The sequence below is a fragment of the Falco peregrinus genome, chromosome 3 (assembly GCF_023634155.1).
Source record: "Falco peregrinus isolate bFalPer1 chromosome 3, bFalPer1.pri, whole genome shotgun sequence".
Lineage (NCBI taxonomy): Eukaryota > Metazoa > Chordata > Aves > Falconiformes > Falconidae > Falco > Falco peregrinus.
The window spans coordinates 87080564-87107239 of NC_073723.1; the positions used below are offsets into that span (position 1 = coordinate 87080564).

The window sequence follows — 26676 nt, forward strand, 5'->3', positions numbered from 1 at the left end:
TCAGATGGAACTTCCCATGTTGTAGTTTGTGCCTATTGCCCCTTGTCCTGTCGCTGGACACCACTGAAAAGAGCCTGGCCCCGTCCTCCTGACACTCACGCTTAAGATACTTGTAGACATTGATAAGATCCCTCTCAGCCTTCTCCAGGCTACACAGGCCCAGCTCTCTCAGCCTTCCCTCATCAGGGAGATGCTCCAGTCCCCTCATCATCTTCACAACCTCCGCTGGACACGCCCCGCCCCCCCCCCCCCCCCCCAGTAGTTCCCTGTCTTTCTTGAACTGGGGAGCCCAGCACTGGACACAGCACTCTGGATGCGGCCCCACTACACTAGGGCCCCACAAGGCCACACTGCTGGCCCATGGGCAACTTGCTGGCCACCAGCACTCCCAGGTCCTTTGCCACAGAGCTGCCTTTGAGCAGGTCAGCCCCAGCCTGTACTGGTGTGTGGGGCTGTCCTTACCCAGGTGCAGAACCTCACATTTACATTTACATTATGGTGCAGAGCCATACAATTACTACCCTCAGTTGCCTTGTAGACAACAATTTTAAGGTCACAGTTTAGTATACTACTGGCATTGCTCTTCCTGTTTCTCTGGACTGCAGCAGTGGTGGCCTTCACTATGGTTTTTAACATGCCCTTGGCTCTGGACAGTGCTGAAGAGCCTGTAAAGGGCTTGATGTCATGTTGAGCACCAGCTGATGACCACTTCTACAACTGAGTTGTTTGAGTCAGGTGTGGGCTACCATGATCTCTGACCAGCTAATTTTACTTGAGATAGTAAGTAACACAAAGGATGAATGAGGTTTTAAGGTTCTTTCCTGTTTCTGCCGTCTGTGAATGTGGGTTTTGTGTCTTCCCTGGTTGTGTGGGCTTTTACAGTTAGCTCTAGTACTGACAGTGCTGGTAAGACAGCACATGCTGGTTTATAAGGAAGAGAATAATGGTTGACTCCATACTTGCAAATTTACTAACTCCTAAAGATTTGTCTGCTGTTCTGCATTTGACCCTCATAATGTGATTGGGCTGGTATACTTGCAGCTAATGAGCCAGCTAATTTTGTACAAGAAACAAGGCTTTTCCTTCTATGAGGTTTATTGCCACCAGTAGGATGCTTCTCACACTGATTTATCTGAAGTCATTCTGGGGAAGCTGGAGCTGCCGTGCTCTCACTTTCTAGTAATGCTGCAATTGAGCAGTAAATGTCATAAAGGCAGAAACTGCCCAGGTGGTGGGTTTGTTTCTGCTGGGAGGTGTTATACTCTACTACAGACAGACTGTGTTTGGGAGGCGATGGCTGCAGTGGATTAAGTAAATCAAACAAGCCATGTAAAGCAAAAGGGGTCAAGCAAGTTGTAAATATCAGTGACTTGACTTTGTAGGTAAAATATAAGGTCTTTCCAACACAACAAGCAGAAATAAAGTGTATTTATTTCTATGAATCAACACCCCCATCATCCTCATTCATTCTTGTGACAAACTCAGAAGTGACACTTCTTTCATCAGTTGTCTGAGCTGTAGGACTCGATAGTTTGTGCACTGAGCTGCGTGATGGCAGGTCAGTGTGTTGTAATTGTAGGTAAAAGTGGACTTCTGAAAAATGAAATGCAAATGCATTTATTTATTTCATGTAAATAAATAAAAGTATTTATCCAAATTGTGTCAACTCATGAGCTCAATTTGGAAAAAACAAATATAATTAATTTGTTCCTTTCTTTCTTTTTTTGTCATTTCAAAGGAACATACTTTATTGCAGTTTGATGTAGTATTGTCTTTGAATTGGATACAGAATTAATAGGAGAAAAACATGCTGAGTTTACATCACAAGGAAAAAGAGTGCTAGAGACTGGAATTTCCCAATCAAAGCTAGATTAAGTGCTGTTTTCCTCTTTAAATTACTTTCAGGGATTATTTTTTAAGAAAAAAAAAAAAAACCAAACCAAAAAACCTGACATGCCCATAAATTTCTGCACAAAACCGCTCTTGTTGAAATACTTTATTTTCATCAGAAAAAGAAGGAAATGGAAAAAATAAAAGTTAAATCAGGTCTCTTGCCATGATATAATACCCTCCCTCATGCAGATTTTATGGGATTAAAATGAGGGCCTTGGATTACCTAGAGCCATATGGGAGCATCATAAGGGACCTGTAGATACCTCGGACAGGCAGCTGAAAGCCCACAGCAGGCCATGAAGGCAGAGACCATGCCATGAACCCTCAGGGAACTCTTCATGTGCTGACCTGTCCTGTGGTAAATATCAGCCATTCGAGACTACTTGTCCCTGTAAGAACCAACACTAAATGGCTTTGCATCTGCTGAAGTGGTCATATTTCTGCATGCTACCATCTAGCACAGAGCAGATTGTGTGAGGTACCGTATGCTCTGGTAGGATGTGCTATTTTCCAATAGATGTACATAGGATAGTGTTTGAATTTAAAATCCCTGGAAGATGTATCCTGGCAGGCGTGGCAAACCTCTGGCAAAGCAATACCATTTTTCAGTGCATACATATGTAGCAGATACTTGACATTTCCAAGATGCATTTCAAGGACGATATAAATCACTCAGGAGCTAAAGTGTTCTAAATTTATGCTGGTGTTCGGCCACTGCCTTATAGCTGCTTTTATTCATATAGACTAGAGCTTTGGGCTGATGGCCGAAGAAAACCAGCAGGAAGAGCTGGTTATGACATTTTAGGTAGTTTAAATAGTCTTTCCAGGCCTGCCTGGAAAATGAGGGTGAGTGGCTGTTCAGTGCTTCAGTCCTTACCTCTGAGGATTGTGGTGTCTTACTGTGTGGAAGAATTAGAGCCCTACTAAAATCAAATAGGTTCTATCTGCCTTTTGTTGGAAGTAAAAACCACAGCTCCTGATGACTCATGGAGCTGCAAATTGTATTTCATTGCACCAGTCTAAGCCAGTGTGACCCATTTAGCCTTAATTTAGCATATGGGCAAGATTATTTTATAAATCCTCTCACGTGCAGAATTTCTACTTGGCGTTTACATTGCAAATGACTAACCCTAAACAATTTTAAACTTTACTCCAGAAGAGCTGCCATAGCTTTCCTTCCCTTTAACATCCATAGTTGTGCCTGTAGAAAGCTGGAGAGTCTTTTGTTCATGGGATGACACTCACTTAAAACTCTCCATGTACGTGGCAGTTAGAATGGACAACATTCATTTTCATGCTGAAAGCAATTTCATTCCAAACTTGGCTTTTAATTAGGAAAGTAACCTATATACATTACCAAAATGCTCTTTATAATTATTAATATTATTAATATTATTATCATTATTGTAATTATTATAATTATTATTATTGTGCTTCTCAATGTTATATTGATTATTTTTAGCCAGAAGTTGTAATGATAAAATACGGTTAAGCTAAAAGTGCTAAAAACAAAAGCATACTGTGAAACCTGAAGGGGCCCATGTTGGTTATTGCCAAGTGGGAGTATTTTAAACATTCTCATTCACAAGCTCACTTTCTTGTCTTTCAAGCAATTTTACTGAAAATGCTGCCTTGTGAAACCAGTCCATTGTTGCCATTATAAAGACTCAGGTGATATGTGTGATTTCTTCATATGTTGGGACAAAAAATCCACTCCAGCCACTGTCACTCCAGTAATTTCACATGTGACTCCAGCTGGTCAACAAGCAGGGCTTGATCTCAGAAGACACGTAAATAGATAGGGTTGAAAGACACTTCTGGGGGTCATTGTGATTGCTGTCTCTGTGACAGGTGTGTCATAAAATCATATCAAATTGCATCTAAAAACTGGTTAGCTCTGTCTCCTCCACTACTCCTGTTGAAAGGATGTGTTTTAGCTGGAAAATCAGAAATCTTTTCCTAATTCCTTGGTGCATTTGTTTGCAACTGCCATCTGCTTTAGTGCACTCCTGTCCCTCCGTTTAATAAACCGGCAATCACATCGGCTTAAGGTTTTTGTTTCTTTTCAAGCTGTACCAGAAATTTGTCATCATAGGATGAGGACAGAAAATTGTTGTGGGATTCGGGCTCGCTGGAAAATCCCAGACTCAGGGCTGGGTTATCTCACCTGTTTGAGAACAGAGTCACTGTCCCTTGATACCAAAGCCAAAGAGAAAGAAGCAGGTTTTTTTCAGTCTACTGAGGATCGTACTGCCCCTCTGGAAATACTTGCCTCTCCAACCCCAAGCAAGGTATCTTGGCAAGAAGCCTGAAAGTGAGCAAGGTGAAGCTGTGAACCATCACTAGTGTTCAGCAAAAGTGCACTAAAATAGCTTTGAGTGGCACATTCATCATTGACTGATTAACAACATTGACTTAATACTTTCTTCCTTGTGATTTGACCCAAATTCTCTTTCCTTCCCTTGCTTTCTGGTGTTAATCACCAGAAATAACTAGTTAAATTGTTTTACATGTTTATGCCTCATTTTTATAGAGTTTTAGAGCTGTTTTGATGGGGTTTTGTTTGTTTTAGTTTTTCCCCAGTGTCTCAGGATTACAAGTAGCTTTAGATTTTATATATATATAGTTTTATTTATTTATTTTAATTAGAAGGTTTGCTTATCTCAAGGCTGGTGTTTCCCCATTAGGAGAACAAGTGAGCAGAAACAGTGCCACCAGGGTCCAACCTCCTCCTGTAACATCACAACAATTCATATAGGACACGTAGCACACATCCATCCTACTTGTGAAAGCCTGTGCTGGGAAAAATGTAGATGATGTTTGCAAAACACAGTGGATAACATATGATTAGCCCATTCCATGCAGCGCTATGGGGGCGTTCACAGTGTTTAATTTTATCTAACGAAAGCAAATCTCCTTAGGCCCCCCCGCAGGCAGCTGAAAGTGATAGGTTTCTCTGGAGGGCCATTTAAGGAAGCTAAATTAAGCTCCTGTGATTTCCCTGTACCCCTGTACAGACAGATTACTCTTGGTTTTGTAGGATATCTGTCATAGATTTCCCCTCTGTTGCTCTTCTGTGCCTAACTGATTAATTTTCTGAGGACATTCAACGTTCAAGAGGCATTGAGCAGTGAAGGGTGTTTGCAGTAAGATCCTGGGAAACATCAGATACATGAGCAAGTTCTGTTACTTTGATTAGGCAGTTGTCAATGTGTTCAGCACATTACCCTCACCCCTTACAGATTTCTCAAATCCCCATATCCCTTCCAAATCCCATCACCAAGTAGCTTAAAACGTGGAGGTGCCTTCCTACTTAAAGTTGTATTTCATAACCTAAACCACAGTCAAACTTTGTACTTCTAAAATTAACAGGTGTCCCAGAAGGGTATATTCTTAGGTTTTAGCCATTTTTTTTCACCTGATTTTTTATTCTTCTCCCCATCCGAACATGTGTCACAGCTTAGCTATAGGAAAGCTATGGCATGTTGAAACTCTGAGTGGTCAGGATCTCGTTTTCAGTTGATGCCAACTGGTGATGTTCCAGTGGCTATTTCTTATGCACTTCCACAGAATGTTTACAAATTTTTTTAGGCAAAATCAACCTGGTAAACTATGCATTATGTAGTCAAGCTTAACCATAACTTTTCAACAACTATGCAACGAAGAATTTGTCACTTCGAGTGAGTGACAAGTTATCCTGGCTGATGTATCCTGTCTGTGTTAATGCCATATTAACTCTTTTGGTTTCTCTGCCCTGTGCCCTGTTGTTTCCATATGCAGAAAGGCTCGTATACACAGTACTGGAAATTAGAAAGCTGGCAATTATGCAGCACTGTCTTAACCTGCAAACACAAAAAGAAAACACTCCCCTGTCCTACACAGCCAATCCAGCCCATAGATCTACCACCTTTCAGCTATTTCTCAATTCTAACCAGAAAATGTCAAACGTCCCTCTACCGCTACTCCTATAAAATATGTAGAATGACCAATTATTGATTTGTGGCTCAGCCTCAGTGTCTGGCAGGAAAGGTGTCAGGGCCAGCTCTGGAGTTTGGACAGCTACTCTTTTTAAACAGACATGTGACAGCAATTGACAGTGACAGCACTTGTGGAGATGTGGTAGTAGGTTTTTCCTTGTAAACTCACCTAGGGACCTCATTATTATCAAGTGACAGGTTGAAATCTGTCTACCATGTTTCACTCACAAGAAACACCTTGTTTCTCAGGCACTCCTGTTTGAGGTGGACCCTGGGTAGACCCAGTCACGTGGCAAAAATGCTGCTTAGTGAAGTGTACTCTCGTGCCATGTTTCTGTTCATCATTTTTGGTAGTTCAGCACCAGATTTTTCTACTGGTATCAAAAAGAAAAAAATCTTACACTTTCCCAGGAATGCCTTCAGCTCCAGGCAATGCTGGAAGTAAACTCTTCAAGGCTGTCATGCTGATGTGTGCATGTATGCGGTTGGAACTCTTCTAAGGCTCTGTAGAAGAAAATTTAATATTTCTTTATAGACAGAGGTTGAGTTCCTTAGAAACCTTTTGATCTGTCTCTTCCTGCTGAGTCGTGAATGCAAGGAAAGCAATTGGGCAGAAGTCAGCTATGCCAACTGAGGTCCATGGTGTTATGTCTTAATAAAAATGGTTTGAGAATCATTGGATATAGACAGTAAAATTATGCTATATCAATCTATAAAAGTGCCAGCCAGGTAGGTTTTTTCTTATGTAGTCCAGCATACATAATCTAAAATAAAAGGAATGGAAGACCATGTCTCCCAGGTGTAATATAAGTATTTTAAGAGGTTCCCAAATGTTAAGCTCAAGTTTGTTTATTGCATGGTTCTATTGATTTGTGGTTTCTTTGCTCTTTTCCTTTGTTTTGAAGTGGCGGTATCAGAAATGCAAAATTGCATTAACAGATGTGCAACACTTCACTGAAAAATGGCAAAACCTGAACACAACCACTTTCCACAGTTTATCTCTAAACCCTCGTTTCTCTACCCATCATGAAAGTGGCTAGAATAATTAATGTTTTTTCCTTCAAATACAAAAGGATACATTACTTAAAAATTTTGTAGTATGTCTTAATCTAACTCCTAATACCATCAGTTGAAAAATTTGCATTAATTTTATCAAGGATTACAGAAACCCCTGGAACCTTATTCTCAGATTTCTTGCTGTGGTTGAGTTCCTCCTGACCATTTTCATATAATCCATGGTGTATCTACTCAAAAACACACAGAAGCAGACCAAGTGGATACACCCTTCTGTTGTGGCCAGAAATTATTGACTGCATATCTCTTAGGGGACAAGCTGGTCAAGATTTCTAAGATTTCTGCTAGAAACAGAAATCCCTATTTGCAGGTTTTATACCATAGGTGCCGTGCTTTCTAAGCACAGCCCTGGAGTCAAATTTAATACTTGTCTTGGATGAAGTGGAGGGGTGGGGGGTGGGCTGCCAGCTGCAATGTGTAGCTGATTACCTTTCTTTTCTAGTCACATTTTAATTCCTCATGGTTCCTTCAACTTCCCCCAACATCAGAGCTAGCAATCTCGGCTGAGATACTTTTCCCTTAATTTGAGGTACCAGCAATGTCTATCAATCTGTCAGAGCCAGCTGTACAGACCTCCCTTGAAGCTTGGAAATGTGACCCAGAAGTTTAGGTTGTTATTCATCTAATCTGATTGGCAGCAGGCAACAGTATAGTGGGATGAACTGTACAATACGGACTTGCTCTCTGTTGACTGTGATAGTGTCCTTGGTGACTTGCTCCAGTACAGACACCTGGGGGTGGTCAATAACCCACATGTGCTCAGATGAACCTTATCCCTGAGCTCTAATAATGAGATTGTTTCAGATACAGTCTGCCATGTCCCATCTGTAGTTTAATCTAGTGAATTTGCCAGTCTTGAGCTGTTTTCCTTTGAATTCCTATCAGTCTTCCCATTGGAGTCTTCCCACTGGCTTCACTGGGAATGGGATGAGCTGCTAAATTCCATCCAATCTGGGGACACACAGAGACCTGTCAGCCATACTGCCTCTGACGGATTAGTTGTTCATCAAAATGGGTGGTGTTCCTATTTCCCTGTAGTACTACAGCTTCTGAAAAAGAGGATGCTCATCTCTTTATTCCCACGAGTAAGTTGCTGTTGGTATAAACTCTTTGTTTTACATTTTTACCCTGTAATTATCTTCTATTATCTTAATTTGCAGATAGTATTGAAGCCAACATTGAGACTGCATCTTCTAATGTAGAATCAGCCAATGAGCAGTTGGCAAAAGCCAGTCAGCACCAAGTAAGTGGGTCTAAAAAACCCTACAGATACATTGAGTAATAGTATTTAAAGACAACACTTGGCGGCTGTGTTGGATTTGTGCTACCTGGAAAGATGATAAAGCATACTCTAAGAGCTAAACTTTTTTCTTATATATATATAAGAAAATTATATTTAATTTTTTATATTATATTATATTATATTATAATTTTATTATATTATATTATATATAGTATAATATATATTATATTATATATATAATTTAATTTAATTTAATTAAAATTAAATATAATTAATCATATATATATGATTAAATTACTGTAGCATTGACAGTTTGCATTAGAGTAGTCATTAAGAGATCTGCATATTAAAAAGACATTTCCCAGTAGGAGACTCAACAATTAGCTACTGTTGTTCTTGGAAAGACATCATGAAAAGTGCATCATTTAAGTGTATATGTGCTTCTTATTGGAGTATTTCCCTATAATCAGGCAACAGTGCTTTTCAAAAGCAACTGAGTTGTCAAAAGACATGATGTGGTTGGTGAATAATGGCTATGGGAATGGTGCTCAGCACTTTTTAAAGGCAATTTGAGGGTAGGGTTTTGGTGTTGAGTGTTGGGTTGTTTTCTTTTTTTTCTTTGTCTACGTTGGAGCAAGAATAAAACACACACACACACACACATATTAATCTTTGTGAAAATAGCTTGACCAGAGAGAACTTTTCAATGGTTAAAATCAGTGCTTTCTAGGGATGAAGGGGCAGGGGAGGGCGAAGTGAACAAAGAAAAAAATTGTTATTGCTTGCACTGGATTGACAGAAGAAAAGCTGTTAGTTTCCTTTTTATCTCAGTTGTGAATTGGTTTGTTGAAGTCTGAAGTGAGTTTCATGTATCTGGAGCCTTGTGACAAACTGTAGCTGAGTTCTGTGTGAATAGACACAGTGCCTCCTTGTTGTTTCTTGGACACAATGAATTCTGAAGGTCTGGGGCAGGACTTTAGATCAAAGGAGTAAGTGCCACAGACATTTTATTCCACTGAACAGGATTAATATGATTTTTAAATTATCTACAGCTCATTTTCTGGTGAAACCTACTTTGCTGATTGTGGGTAATAGGAACAATTTTTGTAGAACTTTGATACCTAAGTATGGTCTTCACCTCTGTTTTGGTTTTAAAAGTATACCTGTTCAAAACAGTGTGTGTCACCCTGCATGTAATGCCGCATTTGCTTTTAAAATAGCCTGTTGCGTTTTTACTGCATGAAGTCTAAAATGAGGCTAGAATAAATTTAATACTTGACAGTAGAGCCTATCACAAAGCTGCAAATGAGCTAATGACAATTTTGGCTAAGAAGGTCAAAGAGTAGTCAGGCAGAAAATGAATGCAGCACAGTGTAAAGGATCTGCTTTCTTCAGCCAGCAGGAGCTGCTGAAATAGCCTGCCCAGTTAGGAGGTCCTTTATTCTTCAAATATGTTGATCAAGATGAAGCTATAGCCAGTCAACCACTGCTAAGGGCATAAACGTGTACTAACTGGTATTCATGGGAAAACACTTTGGAGTCTCCCTTGCCCTTGAAACAAGCCTTTATAGACAAATACCAGAAAAATTCTGCGGCCAAGGAAAATGTGCAACCCAGATGGCCTGTGGAGGACAGGTAGCTACCCTGTATGTTGCTGGATGATGATCCCTAGACAAATGCATGCAACCCCAGCTTGCTATCTGTCACCGCTTTCACGAGGTTCCCTGAGATATGGGCACAAAATGAGGTGAAGTTTTTGTGACTTCGATTGCTGGCCCGCTGTTTGGGCTTTGTCAAATGGCATCATCTTGGTTATGTGCTGTGATATCTGCTCATCTTACATCAGAGAGGACATTTTCTCCATAATGTGACAGGAAGAGTCCTGATCACGCAGCCCTCAAGGGCTTTTGTAGGAAGCAATGTTGGTGCCACTTGCATACATACGGTTAATGCAGTGCACATATAGGTCACTCTTTCAGCTTGTATGTCTGGTTTTGACTGCTTCAGAAATATCTAGGATGGGTTTGGGAGAATGTTCAGCCAGGTATCTTTGTGGGTGAACTGCTTTCAAGCTGCCATAGTTTTGCATACTTTAAATTTCCTCTCTACTCTTCTGTTCAGAGATCAAAAGCACAGACTGTTTAAAATGTTACTGAGTAGTTTTCCTTCCTTTGTTAAACTGCCAATTTATTAATGTATTTGGCTGTTACCTACAGCCTCTAGTACAGCCTGATTGTCCTGTAGATGTGGACTGACTTACGTACATTTGTTATTTCTTCCTATTTATATGTATATATGTACGTAAATATGTGTATGTGTACATAGTACTTTTATATCGACAAATGTATACGTAAATTGAGAAATCAGAAATGCCAACATCGCTGACACATTCAAGTTTAAGACCTACTGTAGACGTTAATGAACAGAATTCTGTCAGGAATGAAGATTAAATGACTGGTTATTTAACATAATGTTTGCATATAATGCAATGCAGCAATACAACTTGGAGCACCAGTCCCAACTTGTACATTAACATAGCAAAGCATCAGTAAATAACTTTTCTTTAACTAGTACAAAATAAGGCATTTCGTTTCCCTGAAATGATATAAATGTTTAAACAAATGTAAATATCTTCTTGCTGAGCTCTTTCCTCTGCATTTTTTAGGGTTCTCCTTCATCTTGAGATGTGTGTGCGAACAGTAGTGTTTTATTACTTTGTGTGAATTCTCATCTCCCCCATTTAAACTCTTCACCAATCCACAAAGAAAAAAAAAAACCTCCAAAAAACCCCAAAATAACCACAACCCAAACAAATAAACAACTTGCCCCTCACAAAACCATACAAGGGTAATAAAGAACATGTGATGGAAACACATGGTAAGTTAGGTCATGGTCACCACCTTTCCAGCTACACAAGGCTGTGGGGTGGGTCAGTGCAGCCCGCAGCCAGCCCCTGCTCTCAGCCTGGGGAAGGGAGCGATAGGTGGCTGTGCAAATGATTCTGCTTCCCTCCTCTCTTTTCCCGGCCATCGGCCATCTCCTGTCCCATGGGCCTGCACATCTTCCCCCTTTTCAATGCACATGTACATGGAGGTCACATCATGACATAGGTGTAACTCTGCTGGTCACCATAGAGGCAAAACAGAAAATGAAAATTCCAGCCGTTGTGTTTCTCCATCTTACATGAGGCAGGTTGTCTCAGCAAAAGGGTTGGGTACTGTTGTTACAAGAGGCAGAATCAGACAGGTCAGAAAAACACATATTCTCAGTTTATCATTATGCTCTTGGTCTTTAGATGCCATAGGAGGTCCCTGGGTCCATGCTGGTTACCATCATTGGCAGCCAGCCACATTATTGCCTGTAGTCATTATTGCCTGTAGTCTGTCTTCTCAGCTGTGGGCTTCACTCCCCAACAGTTGCACTTCCCTGCTTCACCATGTAAATTCACTAGGGACTCCGTGTTGGTCAGATATTGCAGAGACCCTGTGGACTATATAGAAAAGTAGCAATACCCATTATGCCTATCCATGATGCAGAAAAAGTTTTTCTTATGTCATATTCACTTTATTTCCATAAATTTTCCCTGCTGTTGTAAATCATTGTATATGTTCTGATTTGAGCGCTGCTTGATTTATACTGGGTGCGAGGTACTTGCTTTATCTGTGCTGCAACAGAGAATGTGGTAGGTGAACTTGTAATTAATCACGAGCAAAAAGGGTACATCCCATAGGTGTGAAAGGTTTAGTGGGAGCTGTCAGAGCTTTGAAAGAAGTAGTTTTGGTGTTGTTTTTGTTTTTGTTTTTTTTTTAATTATTAGTGGATTTTCCCTCTCATTTTAAATTATTATCATTACAGAAGAATTGTTTGTTCTTAAACTTATTTTTACTATAGGTAACAGTTAAGCTGGGCCACTGCATTATCTGTAGGAACATGCAGCGTCAAAATGCAGATGAAAGCATAAATGTTGGATATTGGTACCAAGAGCAGAGGAACAGAGGCCTGTTTCCACATGAAACTGCTCTTGGTCACAGAAACTTGACAGTTTTACTTTACTGCCCTGCTTCTCACTAGAAAATTCAAGTTTAAAAACCAACTGAGAGTCAAACAAGTCTGGCAGAGAGAAGCCAGAAGAAGTAATCTCCTGCAGTAAACTTGCTTCAGGGTCTCTTTTTTTCTGTGAGGGTCTCCTATCTCTCAGACCTAAAGCAGAAATAATAACCCTTGCCATCTGATACCAATGGCCCAGATTTGTCTCCTGAAATGTCCCTGGAGAAAATGGTTTTAACATGGGTCAAACTGCTCGCTGGAAGATAGGGATTTATTGGAACAAATGTGAGTGTGTTTGGTGGAGACATGTATATCTGTGTCTGAACTCCCTTCGTACCAGCCAGGAGGAGGAATTGCTTCCAGCATGCAACTTGTCTCATCTCACAGGAGATGTCTGACATAGATCTGGTGACTGCCTCTCCGGCCATGTCTATTCTCTCCTTTGTGTATTAAAATCCAAATGACAGCAATTACGTCACAAACATTTTCAAGGGAACGTTATTCCTATGCCTATCACCCATCCCTTTATTGGAAAAAAAAAGGGGAGATGTAGACACCTGATGGCCTCAATACCTGCCTTTGAGATTAGCTTAGGTGGGCTGGACATCACAGAGAGGCACTGGCGGCGGTGAGATGAGCAGTTTTACTTTGCTTGGTTTGTTCATAGCTTCCTGCAGATGGATTGAGAGGAAGAAAAAGAAACAAATGCAGACTCTGCGGATACATATTAAACCAGTTACTCTTTTTGACGCGAAGTTTTGGCCTAAATTCAGCTTGGCCGCACTGACTGAAGGACTCTGTGTGCTGACTGTTGAAGCTAATTTGTTTTGGAAGAGCTGCTTGTGTTGCCCTGATTAATGCAGGTTGCTTTGCTTCCCTGTATCCTCTGTGGAAGTCAAGCTAATTTGGATTCACTGGCATCATAAAGGCCAGCAATAGTTCAGTGACCCACTTGTGTAGTCTAAGAACAATGAGTTTTTTTTCCTGCAAAGAAGCAATTCCTGGGTCTAGCTTTCAGCAATACACAGAGGGGCACTTTGAAGGCTGGAGCTTTAAGGAAAAAAGCCTTGTAAATCTGTGACATTTGCAAAGAGATCTTACTGCCTGGGGACCACTAATAAAGAACTGGCTTCCACTTTTGCACAAACATCTCATTGGTTTGTTTTTTTGTTTTTTTTTTTTAAAAAAAAAAGCACAAAAACAAATATTTGAGTTTCAAAAATCACCTTCTCAGAGTCTTTGAAATTTCCTGTCATGCCAGCCTCTTAAAGCAGTTGCTCCTTATAAATACTATGGTAATGAAGATTGTCTTCTCCTCTTCCCTATGGGTATGCCCAAAGATGCTGACAAGCTGCCATTAAGTTGCTTAAAGCTAATCATTTTAAAACTACTGTGTACAGTCAGTTAGCACCATAATATGATGGGATTGCACCCTGACATCTCCTGCCACAGCCACTCAGCATGCTGTGAAGCTGTGGTGGACTGGCATGGTTGAAATCTCGATGCAAACACAGCTTTGTAACTACTTAATCTCCTAGGACGAGAAGAGGCTAAATGCTCGTAAGGCAGATTCATGACTGAGATGTAATGGCAGCCTACTGCGAACTATAAGATTCAGTGTATACAATCAACCTCATGTTTCTGCTGCTTAGCTGTGTCTGTCACCAGTGAGAGTGTGGCTGAGTTTGCTGCTTCTTTGGGTAATTATCACTTGGAAGTTTTATTTGGGGGATTATGAAGCTATTCTTTCTTTTGGCTATTTCTGCCTGTGAAAGTGATGGGAGCTGAAGTAAAGCTGCAATAGGAGCTCGAAGCTCTGTAAGGACTCCAAGCAAAAGCCATTACTGAAGTGACTGTGTAAAAACATGACTGAGCCTTAATCCCCCTCTTCAGCAGCAGAAGGAAACTTTGCTGCCATCCAGAGTCCTCATGATTCCATGCCATGATCTTCAGTTAGTAAAAGAAGTCCTCCCCAAATTGCCTGAATCTCTCAAACCCCAACCAATTTGCAGTCCCTTTCTACTTTCTGTTTCTCAGCCTGCAGCAACACTTTCACACCAGCTCCATTCTGAAATCTCTGCCTGGGCTTCCCACTAAGAACTGATTTCATCAACTTCAAAGCAATTTCTCCTCCATAGTACTTGTTTTCCTTCTTCTCCTTCCCTCTCCCATTAAGCCATAACTTTTCATTTTCACTCTCAACTCCAGTCTCTCAGTCCTCCCCTGTTGATGCATGGCTGTCAGCAACACTGCTGCCTCGAACACTCCATTCCCTTATAATGATCCTGCTAATTTGCTGGACCAGCTTGCTCAAAACCTTCCACATAGGGATGTTTGCCTGGATCACCTGTCAGATATGCTCCCACATGGTCTGTATTGCTACAGAGCCTTCAAGCAACTCATTGCTGTGTGCCTGCCCCTACTTTCAGGATCCTTTTGGCTTGGCAACCTGCTGTGGCCAGTGAGTGAGAGCAGTGTTTCAAACAATTCAATTTGTTCACCCTTTATGTTCCCTCAACAAACAGGCAGCAATAGCAGCAGCAGCAGGTCGTTGGGATAAAACTTACACTTCCTTTTTTCCTTGCTTCACTTGCTCCCTGTGAAAGACAGGCTGAGGTTTCAGATTTAAAAGCGTTTTATTTTGAAGCAACTTCTGTTTGTGCGTGGGTTTTTACTGTATTGTAATGCAGCCCATTTACAAAACAGCTGCTTACCATAGGAAATGGTGTTCAAGTCAGTGGCAGTCCAAGTGATAAATGAGCTGCATGAATGCAGCAACTTAACCTCAGTGAGGTGTGAGCAATAACATTTATTTAAACCTATCTTTGTTTTCTGTAAATAATAGATCTGTGATCAAATATTTATTGGGTAAGGGATTTTTTTAGAGCTTTGGAAGTCATGAAGGTAGGTGCTCTTGCATGTGAAGGTAAAATCTTTCAGGTTATTTGTGATCACAGCTGAACAGCTCTGCATTTGTACCATCAAAAAGAGAAAGTCGACTCCGCCAGGTGGTAGCTTAATCGTTCTTTTGTTATAAACCGTGCCCAGTAGGATTTTAGGAAGGGAAAAAAAACCCTAACTTTTTTCTATAGTGAGCTCACTTTTTATTTAAGCACAAATCACTCAAGGAGGAAATGGAAAAGGCAAGAGTGGAGGAGAAGGGAAGGATATGACAGAAGGGTTAGGAGCAAATTTAGTGCTGAGGCATTCCTAATGAAGCTGCTTTGGCTGGTGAGATAAGCGGGTAACCTGTAGCCTTTACCAGTTGTTCACCTTGTCATGCAGCCCTGGGACTGTATTAAGGCAAGTTGTGGGAATATTGGTTAAATTATTCATGATGGTTTGGATCCAGTGTTTCACAGGCAAGGATTTTGTGTGTGAAAGCCAAACAAGTCTGATCTGTGACAATTCAGAGATGCCAGAAGGAAATCACATACTCTCTTCTGTTTTTCTATTTCATTTGTTTAATAAAATCTCTTTCCAGGGTACAATTTCATTTTGAGGGTCAGAGATTAAAAAGCAATTTTCCCTTGCTGACAGCAGCATAAACTAGTGAGATACATTTCTCTTAATGGCCTCATTTAACAGAGAAGTGAATAGAAATCCTTGGTTACCGAGTGGAAAACCACACTTAGAGTTATCCTTGTGCCCAGTGGCGGCATATGTAATCAATTGCATTGCCCAAAGGTCAAAACTTGGAGAAATGGTATTAAACTTGCCTCTTAATGGGCTAGGAATACCAGGAAGTTAGGAATATTAGCACTGGAAACGTATAGCTAACCTGGATCCATGAAAACCAGGAGCAGAAACTAAGTATCCCAGTTTGAGTCACAGCTGTATAGCCTGAAGAGGTATTATGCTGGGCTGTGAGCTTGTCAGATTTCATCAAGTAGCAAAATGGTCAAGCTTGGTCAGTGTTCATTCTGGAAACCTCTGCTGGAAATCTGCACATGCAGGTAGCAGTGTTTTGTGGTTCGCTTTCTGAGTGACTCCTTTCTGGCATGGGGGCACTATCCAAACAGTGCCACCATTCGTGAGGTATTTCACTGAGTTTTGACAATAAATTTCAGTAAAGATGCCACCTTGGTTTGCAAAGACACAGTGAAACTAATAGTTGAATTCTAGTATGGGGAGTTATATTCTGATTTCTGTGCCTTGATCTTTTATTTGATTGTCGTAAGCATCAGTTTATCAGCTCATCTTTATCATAGGGACAGTGCAGGGACCCATAGTCAGTGTAGTGTTATCTCATCTGACTTGGTACTTAAAATTTAGGCAGCTAGTACCACAAGCTCAGCTTCCTTTGCACATACCTCTGGAAGATGGTTCATCCTGCTTCTCTTAGATATAGTGCCTTAGTCTGTGATGAGGAGTGCCCTGTAGGTGAACATCTTGCCTTCATGCTGATAGACAAGTACCTTCAAAAAAGTGCTTAACTACTAGGCAGCTAGGGTTTGATTTCTTTGCCTAAAAATAAATATTTAGTATCCCTTTGTGCTGAGTGAAGAATCCTGCTGTGTTTCTGGCTTCCCCTGCGGAAGTCTGTTGTGCCTCCCAAAATCACAAGTCACCTCTGCCAGCTCTGTTTAAATGTTACAGGGAACCTGGGGCATCTCGAACAGTCTGAAGTAGCTGAGAAAGTAAATTCTTATGCCTTTATTGTGTTTTAATAACTATATTGATCATGAAGGGAAAATTACATGTAGGGAGAAAGAAGTTACAGAAGATTAAATTGCTTTTCTTTCCATTTTGATAGAACCTGAAGCACTTTAATCAAAGGTCTTTTCCATATTCCTGAAAGAAATCACAGGCCTGGTAGGACACATTTGTTGTACAGCTATCAGGTCATGGCCTGGCACTATCAGAAGTGGAGAACAGGAATTGTTAAGTACAACTTATGTTCGAGAGGATAAAAGAGAGTGAATTATACTCTCACTAAATCTGACTTCAGCAACACCCAAAGCTCTTGAAGACATTTTGGAATGAAGAATTAAAAGCATGGAGATCAGTGGGACAAAATGGGTTTTCTCTTTACTTCGAAAAAGTAATTGCATACCTTTCATTCTGAGGATAAAGGATTTCTTTAGACAAAAGTGATAAGAAAGGCTTGACTTCCTGGTCTTCAGAGAAACATTTTCTACAATTATATCACAGAAGGATTGTCCTTATTTGGAAGATTATAGGAAAAGAGCTGCCGCTGCTAGGCCATAGCTTGTTTTTGCGTGGTCAGCTCTGCTGTCTCTTCAGTTTGTTCTACATCACTGTTATGAGTTCAGGCTGGGCAGCTCAGCCCAGTCTTTGGAGTATTCAGCCATTCCTGTATTCCTGACTGAGTTGATGTGTATGTGCATTTCTGTGAGTGATAGGCTTCCTCATCATGTTCTCACACGCAGTATGGTGACCAAGCATAGCTCTCACTGGCTTTTTAAATCAGATGGCACAGTGAGTGGATGTAGGCCTCAGAAAATCTGTTTTTAATGTCTAGACCTGTTCCACAATAATATGACATGTATCAGTGCTTCCCTTAACAGCTAAAGGAGTAAGCTTGGCTGGGTTTAGTTTGAAGTAAAGACACCTGTCTGCTCTGCAGGGACCTACATCTGATTTGAGTGTCTAAATTCCCATTTGTGTCTGGTGGATACAGATGGTACAATTCAGTTGCACTAAACAAGCATCTAGGGCCATTTGAGATGCACTTGGGAATCCTAAATAGACATGTAAGGCTGGCAGATATGAGTAGTCCCTGCTACAGGAAACCTGTGGGCTCCTGGGCTTGCAGCTGGAGGTCATCTCAAATGGCACTGGATACTTGTGTGTGGCCAACTCAATGCAGTCAATAGAGACTGGAAGAAGATTCAGCTGGCCTCCCAGTGAATGTGTACTTTGGAGCTATGTGATACACTCCCATGTCTTTATGGGGGGAGTTGAGTGGTTCTACCATGACTAAAATAAAAGCTTAGACATTAAAGTGTATGCTAAGGGCTCTTTCTGAAATCTCTGCAGGCTTCTCCTGCTTGCTTCCAAGCCCTGGGTGTGAAAATAATGAAAAGGTTTTGTTCACTGTCTGGGTGCCAGGTTGCAGAGTGATGATGCCTTCAAATGTAGTGAGGAAGCAATTAGCACTCAGTCTGGCTCTCTGAGCTCACCTGCAAACCAGTTCTGTGCACACCTGTCTGCAATGAGGGGCTGCCCAAAGCCTCTCAATGAGGGGCTGCCCAAAGCCCCCCACAGCTTAAATCCTGATCTGGGAAGAAGAGAGCTCCTCAGGTGAGCATGGAGGGAGTAAACAGCTCGGTGGAGTGTGAGCTGGCTGCAAAGGGGCTTTGCTGCGTGTAGGCATGTTCCAGGGTGGAACTTGGGTGGGTAAAGGATTATGTATCACCAGCACTTGTATATACAGTAAAAGATCTCACATGAGATCTGTGCCTTCATATGCCACAGTATATGTGTGGATGTGTAGTGTGTCCGGTAAGGATACATGCAGCTGAAGTGGTTTAGATACAGACTTGGTGGTAAGTGGGGAAAAAGCTTGGGTGGAAAGTTGGCTGAACTGTCAGGTTTAAAGGAATGGAACTGGCTGTGTCAAGCACAGGGCAGCCCATGGCCTCTTCCCACAGAAGATTCGTGTCAATTCCTGGACAGAGACACCCAGTACATAGTTATATGCTAATAGTTGTACAGAAGTTTGAGGGGAAAAAATAATGCTAAATATTATTCATCATATTTTTATTGGACTCTAACATCAAGTGTGCCAGTTCTTTTAATTATGCTTGATAGTTAGAAAGCATCAGGAGAACTAATTTTACCTCTTGGCTGTTGATCATAATATAGTAAACATTAGTTACTAATTAGAGAAACTTACAGTGAAAATCCTACAATTGACTTTTTAAAAAAAAAAAAACCAAAAAAAAAAAAACCTGGGACATAACAAGCTAAAAATCAGTGACTTAGACATATTTGTAAATCTTGTCTAACATAAAGCAGATATTTTGGACACAGATTGTCTGACACAGAGACAGCTTGCTGTAGATTTCTGTTATCTAACAGAAGAGCAAAGTTGGAGCTGTAGACTCCCTGTGGACCCTCTGGTCAACAAAAGACTGGCAGCTACTTTGTAGACTGTTAAAACAGAGGAAGCTTGAAAACATTCAGATGGGCCTTGCCCTTGTTTTGTAGGAAGTTAATATTTAATTGGGTTTGGTGCAGTTGCTTCCTTTTTTGCAATTCATTCAGGCAAAGAGAGGGATATATGTAGAGCCTATTGAATTAGGCTATGAAACCTATGAAGAACCGGAAACATATGTGGCCAAAAGAGACATAGGTCATACATATTCATTAAGGCCCTAGTGCTTTTGTGACAGTTAAGCTTTTTCGCTACAGGATAAAATAATTTCATGGACCTCTTAAAATTTTTTCCCTAGAAACGGTACTGTCCAATGTGTCCCACAAATACTCCTAGGTAGTCATAAATGCAGGCAGTCCTGCCAAGTAAACCAGTTATTAATTCTCTCTTAGTAGGCTCTACAATAGTGTCTTTATCATTACTGTTGTTTGTATTTCTTGATAGACAAATCATTAGCTAACACATTCTGTAGGCTTACTTCCTATATTACAATTAACACTGATGTAATGAAAACTTACATCAGTGATCTCCGTGCAATTCAAATAATTTAAAAATGTAGGAGATTGAGGTTGCACTTGATAAGTCTTATTATCGTTCTTGGTAAATGGGGAGAAGCTTGTTTCAGACATTCGTCCAAATGAAAATCTTCTCCTGAATATGGAAGGTACCATTTGCCTGGTTCTGCTCAGACTTCTAGCAGCATGAGTCTTCTGATGTCTATAAAGATTGTTTTGGTGTATGTAGAAAATCTAACCCTGGGCTAGTTTTAGCCTCTAAAGTTGATGCTCAGGTAGTGTAAATGTGTGCGGTTTTCTGGAATTAAGATTTTAACACCTTTTTTGCTAAAATTACAACCTAGTACAACCAGTTGTCATGGCTTGTCTTCTTATTGATGGTCCTACAGAGGCCATCAGTAATTAACATCGGCACCAGCATATCTTTTTCTGTGTTCCTGTGTACTGTATCTAACTAATCTTTGGTCAACATCAGGAAACCACATGCATTTCATTAAATTATTTCTAGGTTCTGGTGAAAGTCCATCATCAAACTCTCTCCAAGTATGTGCTCCAAAGACAAAGCAATCCCTTTAGTGCACAGTGTGCAACATGTAAAGACATTTTTATCCAGAAAAAGTGCAAGGAGAAACAAAGCTCCTGAATGCTTGTCCAGAGTTCACAAGTATGATGACAAGGAAAGCACTTCTCCTTCAGTGCGCTGCTGCCGGGGGCTTCTTGTTGTGTTGCTAAAACATAGAGAATTCATGTTCCGATACTGTGACCCCACACACACAGGCAAGGAAAGTGCTTTGTTACACATGAGTGCCTCTGAAGACAACTGTGATGTCTCTGCCAGCTGGGATGGAAGCGTTAAGAGCTAGGAGTACCACAGATTGGTTTTGTCTTCCTCCTCCCTTCCTCAGTCTTTGAAAGGTGTTCGTGCCAAAGTACTCAGCACCACAAACACGAGGTCTCCAAGTTTAAGAAGCAAACGCTAGATGCCCACCACCAGGTGAACATTCTCATATTCTACTGGTACAAACATCAAAGTTCTCTTTGGTCCAATAGAAGCTCATCCTGGAGGGCCCAGTGGAACAGAAAAGGCCAACAAAAAATGCAGAGTGCCTTGAGTAGACTTTGGGGAGGCTGATGGGTTACTGGTGCTCGTGCAGGGAGACAGTTTTAATGCCAGGCTGTACTACTGCTGTCCAGATACCTTCCTGGACTGGTACTGGGTTGACTTGTGGAGCAGATTGTGATTAAGATCTTCTGTGAAATGATTTTAGTAGACCAGGAAACATCTAAAGGAACCAGGTCCTCTTCATAAACCACAACTTGATTATTACATTTTTTAAGGTGACTGTTTAGAAGAAACAATTTATACAGTGGGTCAAAGATTAATAGCAGTTTTTATGTCACAATCAATACTGCAGTAGCTCCTTTTTTAGTGGGTCCATCTTGTGTATATTCTCCATAGCTTGCTTTTTCTCCCTAGTGAGTGACGATGTATCATTTTTTTTTTATTTTTATAGGAACAGTGCTGTCCGTTTATGAGAAACAATTCTTGCATTGGTTCTTTTTACTGTAAAGACTTTTTTCTTACACAGATCTGAAACATATAAAAAAAAAAAAATAAACTCTGTTTGTATTTCTTTACTCTTTAGAGTCTGTCCCAGAGGGCATTACTCTGCTCCTGAAACATTTTTTTTAAGTAGTTTAAAGAAGAGGAAATAATCTGTAACTTCAGGCTTTCACTGATATCAAAGGCACACTTATTGTCATTAATGGAAGTAGAATAGAGCTCGATTCACTATGCAGGTCATATTTGCTGATTTAATACAGGTGAGTTTATTTTCGTCTAAGCAAAGTAATCTTAAATTCTACTCATAATCTCCCTTTCCCTGACTGTCTTCCCAGTTGTCTCTTTAAAAGAGAAAGGGTATATTATTGAATGTTTAGCAGTATAAGGATGTAATAACAACTGATCTCAGCTATCACACTTATATAAAAAAATATGCCATGATCATATTTTTCTTCAAGTTCCTCTTTCTTTGACCTAAAAGGAATATAAATGCCATATATTCATATAACTGAATATACCTTGCTTAATTCTTTATTATTACTGGGAAAGCACGCAATGCATACATCCCCAAGACTCTGAATCGAAAAACGAAATGAGACCCTCCTGCCTTTATTTATAAATCCCATCTTTCCAAGGCATTCTGTGATCTTGATGTTATGTGGGCTGAACCATTGTCTGAAGGTGCCTGCTTCACTCTGTTGCTTTTAGAGGGAGTGTGGAACAGCTGGCTTCCTATTCTGAGCTCCTGAATTAGACATCTGAAGTTCAATAGCATAGGTCTGAACACAAATGTTTCAGAGAAATATGTAAGAAACCGTCAAGTAGACAGAAGTGTAGTACCATGAAGTTCCTTCTAGTTACTTTCATTTCAGGTTCAAAGACTCAAGTTTCTTTTTTTTTTTTTTTTTTTTTTTTTTTCCCAGTTCTTCTTCAGTAATATTGTTGGACGTGCAACCATGCAGCTATGGACATGAAACAAAATCTCTGCTTGCTTCTTGTTCTAAATCAACTCAACACTATCCTGTCCAATAATACAGTCCATAATAAGTATTTTTTGTTATTTTGAATGAACTTTCTGCTTCAGAATACCCTTTTCTTTTGTGTTAAAACTTTTTTTTCTATTTTATTTTATACTGTTATCTGTGTAATCTAACCTCAGGGATTGAGATCCTGCTGATGTTGAGCAATGTTTCTCCGTGTCTGTGCAAGATTTAAATATATCTGAAACTAGTGAAGAAACAATTAAGGTTAGTTTTTGCTCACTATTTGCGTGGCTTAGTTACCCATGTTATAGTTGTGTAAAACACAAACCTGAACATTGTAACTGGTCTCTTGCTGCTTGGCAAATAGCTGCATGTCAGCTCTGAGTAGAATCACTGACGTCCGCTGAGCTTTCAGCGATGCAGGATGACACATCTTAGCCATGTTTCCTTACATCTTAACCAAAAGAAAATCCAAGTACTCTGTATCTTTGGCACAAGCGAAGAACATGAAGATAGAATTCACTATAGCTCAGTTGATGCATGGAATAGGAGTCATCTCAACTAACTTTGGGTGTATCCAATTTAGGAATGCATCACTGGATGTGTTGTCTAGGTACCCTGCATATTCACTACCAGTCTAGGAAGCATTATGATTCATGTATAAGTCTATTCGAGAATGGGATCAATGATGTGATCAACTCCCACTGACTTTGAGGTCTGTTACAGTCTCAAACCTGGCCTGTGCCACATTACTCAACTCTATGTGGATGTGTCATATACCACAGGGCATCCCATAGCCACGTGCTTGTGTTTATGTAGCTGGATTATGATCCACCCTTGGTTGGACAGATCCCATTGCAGGGCAGTTTATTGTGCCACGTTATTGTTTGAGTCTGAGTTCTTACTTCAGTGATGGGTGGTGTCTGGGTTGAGACCATGTGCTTTAGGTTCCTTAAAAATATTTTTTAATGTGACTTTGGTGTGAGTCTTTATTACATTAGACTAGGAAAATTTAATGTGCTGTCTGGTGTTGGGCACTCACTGTGAGGCACGGGTCAGTTACTGAGAGTTTACAGGAAAGCAGTAGGAGTGATCTGAAAGCTTGCCAGCCTGACTGTAGAGGAGAGATTACAAAAAGAGTTGGTTAAGCTAAAAAAGGAAAAGATGGAGGTGAAGATAACAGTCTCTTGGTACATAAGTTGGCTGCAAAGAAGAAAACAGTAATAATTGCTTTTTTGTTTATTACAGATGGGAAGAACAAGAAGTAATAGTCTTAAACTGCAGTAAGAAAGAATCAGGGTAGATATTAAGAAAAGCTGTCTAATGATAAGGAGACTGAAACACTTTCTGGGGAGATTTTGAGAGTCTCCAGCACTGGATATCTGTTACAGTATCTCGTGAAACATATTTCAGGAATGGTGTTTCTATAATTGCTTTTACTGTTGCCTGTCAGATCATGCTGCAAGGTGCAATGTAAACAGGACATGTTCATATTGTATCACAAGCCATCATTATCTAATCAGAAAATGTTGCAGCTATGAATCATTCGTTGATTTTCATTCTCATCCTCTCGTCCTCCCTTGCCTCCTCCCCTCAAAAAAGTTGTGTTCCTGTTAGGCACTTGCTTTAGGGACCAAAATCACTGATTTAATTTGACAGAGGTGATGAGACTCAGCATTTTCTGTCAACTTTAGTTAGAGCAGCTGTTGGGTACAAAACCTGTAAATCATTTTATTTTATCCAAATATTTTCTACCTGGCTTCCAGGTCTCCTGGACCTGGTTTGCAAGCACTGCTTATTCTCCAAATTATTTCCACAGGAGAGGAGTCAATAAAATTATAACGTTTGTCCTCGGTAGTCCTTTGGATAAGGTAGTTAAGCCACACAGACATGAAAGGTGAGGTGTGTGGGAGCTGGGTTGGCATTGCACTTGCCTTCAAGAGTAACAGATAATCATCACATTTCACTTTAACAGACTGTTGGGTTTCTGAGTCCTGGTTATGTTTGATTAGCATCAGGCTGGAAATAAGGAGGATTTATTGGAAGAGGGGAAAATTAATGTTCTGGTAGAATTCAGCAGGGAATGCGTCTACCCTGCTGAGTAAAATAAGGCCAGAGGCTGTCCTGTGGATCCAAGGCCTGGTCATGTCCCCAGGGTTAAATTATGGAATCATAGAATTGTAGAATAGTTTGGGTTGGAGGAGACCTTTAAAGGTCATCTCATCCACCCCCTCTGCAAAGAGCAGAGACATCTCCCATGCAGGAAGGAGGTGACAGCATCCAAACTGTCCGTTAGGCATGATCACTGGGATGTGCTGTGCTGAACCTGGGTCATTCTTTGGGATAATAGGACAAAGCTGCATCAAAAAGCATGTATGGGTGATGGAAAGCCAGCATTTGTCATGCTGGCCATGCCTCATTCCTTTTTGAGTTATGAGTATAGAGGTAGCTGCTTTGTGCCAAAGTTTCTGCAGGAACCTGAGTGCACTGACACTATCTGCCTATCTTCCCCTTGCTCCAGGGGTCTGGGTGACCCATGATGCACACTGCTCTGTATCCTTCTATTACGCTGCTGTGAGAAAGAGCTGTGGGATGGCTCCGTGGGAGCAGCACTCCTTTGCTTGGGAGATAAAATGAAGCTCAGTCCCTTGCTCTTGGTCTTTCCCTGAGCCATGTCATAGGTCTGCTCTGCCTGGCCATATACCATGCTGAACCTGACCCAACTCACCGGTTTGACTTTCTGGCTTGGCTTTGGATCTGCCTTATTTCTACAGATGAGATTAAAGGTCACTGAACCTTTAGCTGACCCTGATTACTGTCACTAGACCTGCCCTACTCTTGCTTGAGTGCTGTGGGACTGAGCCCTCGCCAGTGAGGGTGTTGCCCCAGCTCACCTTGATGGCACCCTCTCTTCTGGCTTGCCCAGAAGAGTATCTTGCAGGTCTCTATTAAAATAAAAATTCTCCTAGGGAAGCATAAACTTCATTAGCCTTGGAATGATTTTTATGGAAGTTGAGTCCAGCGTTCATAGGGATGCAGATATATCAGTGCAGTTCACCAGCTCTGGCAGCTGTGCTGGGAGTCACAAGATACCTAAATTTTATTCTTGATGGTCCAGTCAGAGATTAACTTTGTGTGCTCCTTGGGGTCTTGTTTGATTCAGTGCATTTTTTTTTTTCCTGGTTTACTTTTTGAGATGTATTTATAAACAGAATAAACAAGTTTTGTACCCATAGGTTTTGAAATAGTTGCAGTGTGGTCAGTAAGGATATTGCAAAGTTGTTTTACTACTAGCGTTACTTTTTCATGGCCTTAAAGGAATTCTTGATTTAATAAGACAGGGGTTTTTTTCAGTGCTAGAAGAGATAACAGAGACAGCATGAAGAGGTGACTGAGATGCTACTTGGACCCTTAAGCTGTGATAGAAACTAATCCCGAATAATGCATTGGGAACGAATCTTTTCCACTGTGATCATAAACTTGATAGTCATTAATTGATTAGCTGCCATTTATAGGGGCTCATAGAGTTCATTTTTTAGGAATAGGTAGGCTGGAGGACTGAGGAGGCGAGGGATAACATTTTTATACCTACCTGGAAGCTCATTTTAGAGAGACAAAGAATGCTGAATATAGGTACTGCTTGCATAAAACCAAATTGTGTTGGCAGGGAGGACATTAATTTCTGGGTATTGCACTTAGAGAAGGTTTAAACATAGCAGAGGATCAGCAGCAGGAAATAAAGACCTGAAAGTCCAAGGATTTGGAAATGAGAGCAGCATCCCCAAGACCAGGCAGCAGATGATCTGACCACAGAGCAATATAAAGCAGCAGAAGGAGGTGAGAGGCGAATTCTAGCAGATCAGGGCCTACTTCTTTTTAATTTACATTTCTCTTTAATTACTTGGAGTATTTTCCACCATGTGGCAAAAGAGCCACAAAGTCAGATTCTGCTCTTGGTGTCATTGTCATGAATCCAGAGAATCGTCACAGAATTAGGCCAGAAATAATCTGGTATAAAGAGAGCAGTATGTCCCGCACTCTGACAATGCTGTTCTGGACCAGGTGAAGGATGCTTTCTGCTTTCTCACCCCCAAAACTGTTTGCCTTGCTGAACCGAACTGTAGTGAAATGCCTGCAGTGTCTGCTGGCTATGGCACGCTGTGTTGCACAGCAGCCTGCTGCATCAATAACCATTACCATATACACCCAGTGGCTACCAGGAATTAGATCACTTCTGCAACATGTATTCCCAGTCTT

At 40.7% G+C, this 26676-nt stretch overlaps 1 protein-coding gene across 7 annotated transcripts in view; it reads left to right on the top strand.

The window, feature by feature from the left end:
* Positions 1-26676, top strand: part of TSNARE1 (t-SNARE domain containing 1) — a 509528-nt gene that overhangs the window by 320573 nt on the left and 162279 nt on the right. For 6 of the 7 annotated variants that reach the window (XM_055799973.1, XM_055799972.1, XM_055799976.1 and 3 more), the window contains one exon: positions 8105-8187. The exons of the other annotated variant lie outside the window; for it this stretch is intronic. In XM_055799973.1, the coding sequence (XP_055655948.1) occupies positions 8105-8187 (83 nt within the window). The remainder of the gene's footprint in view (positions 1-8104; positions 8188-26676) is intronic. 7 annotated transcript variants of the gene reach the window in all.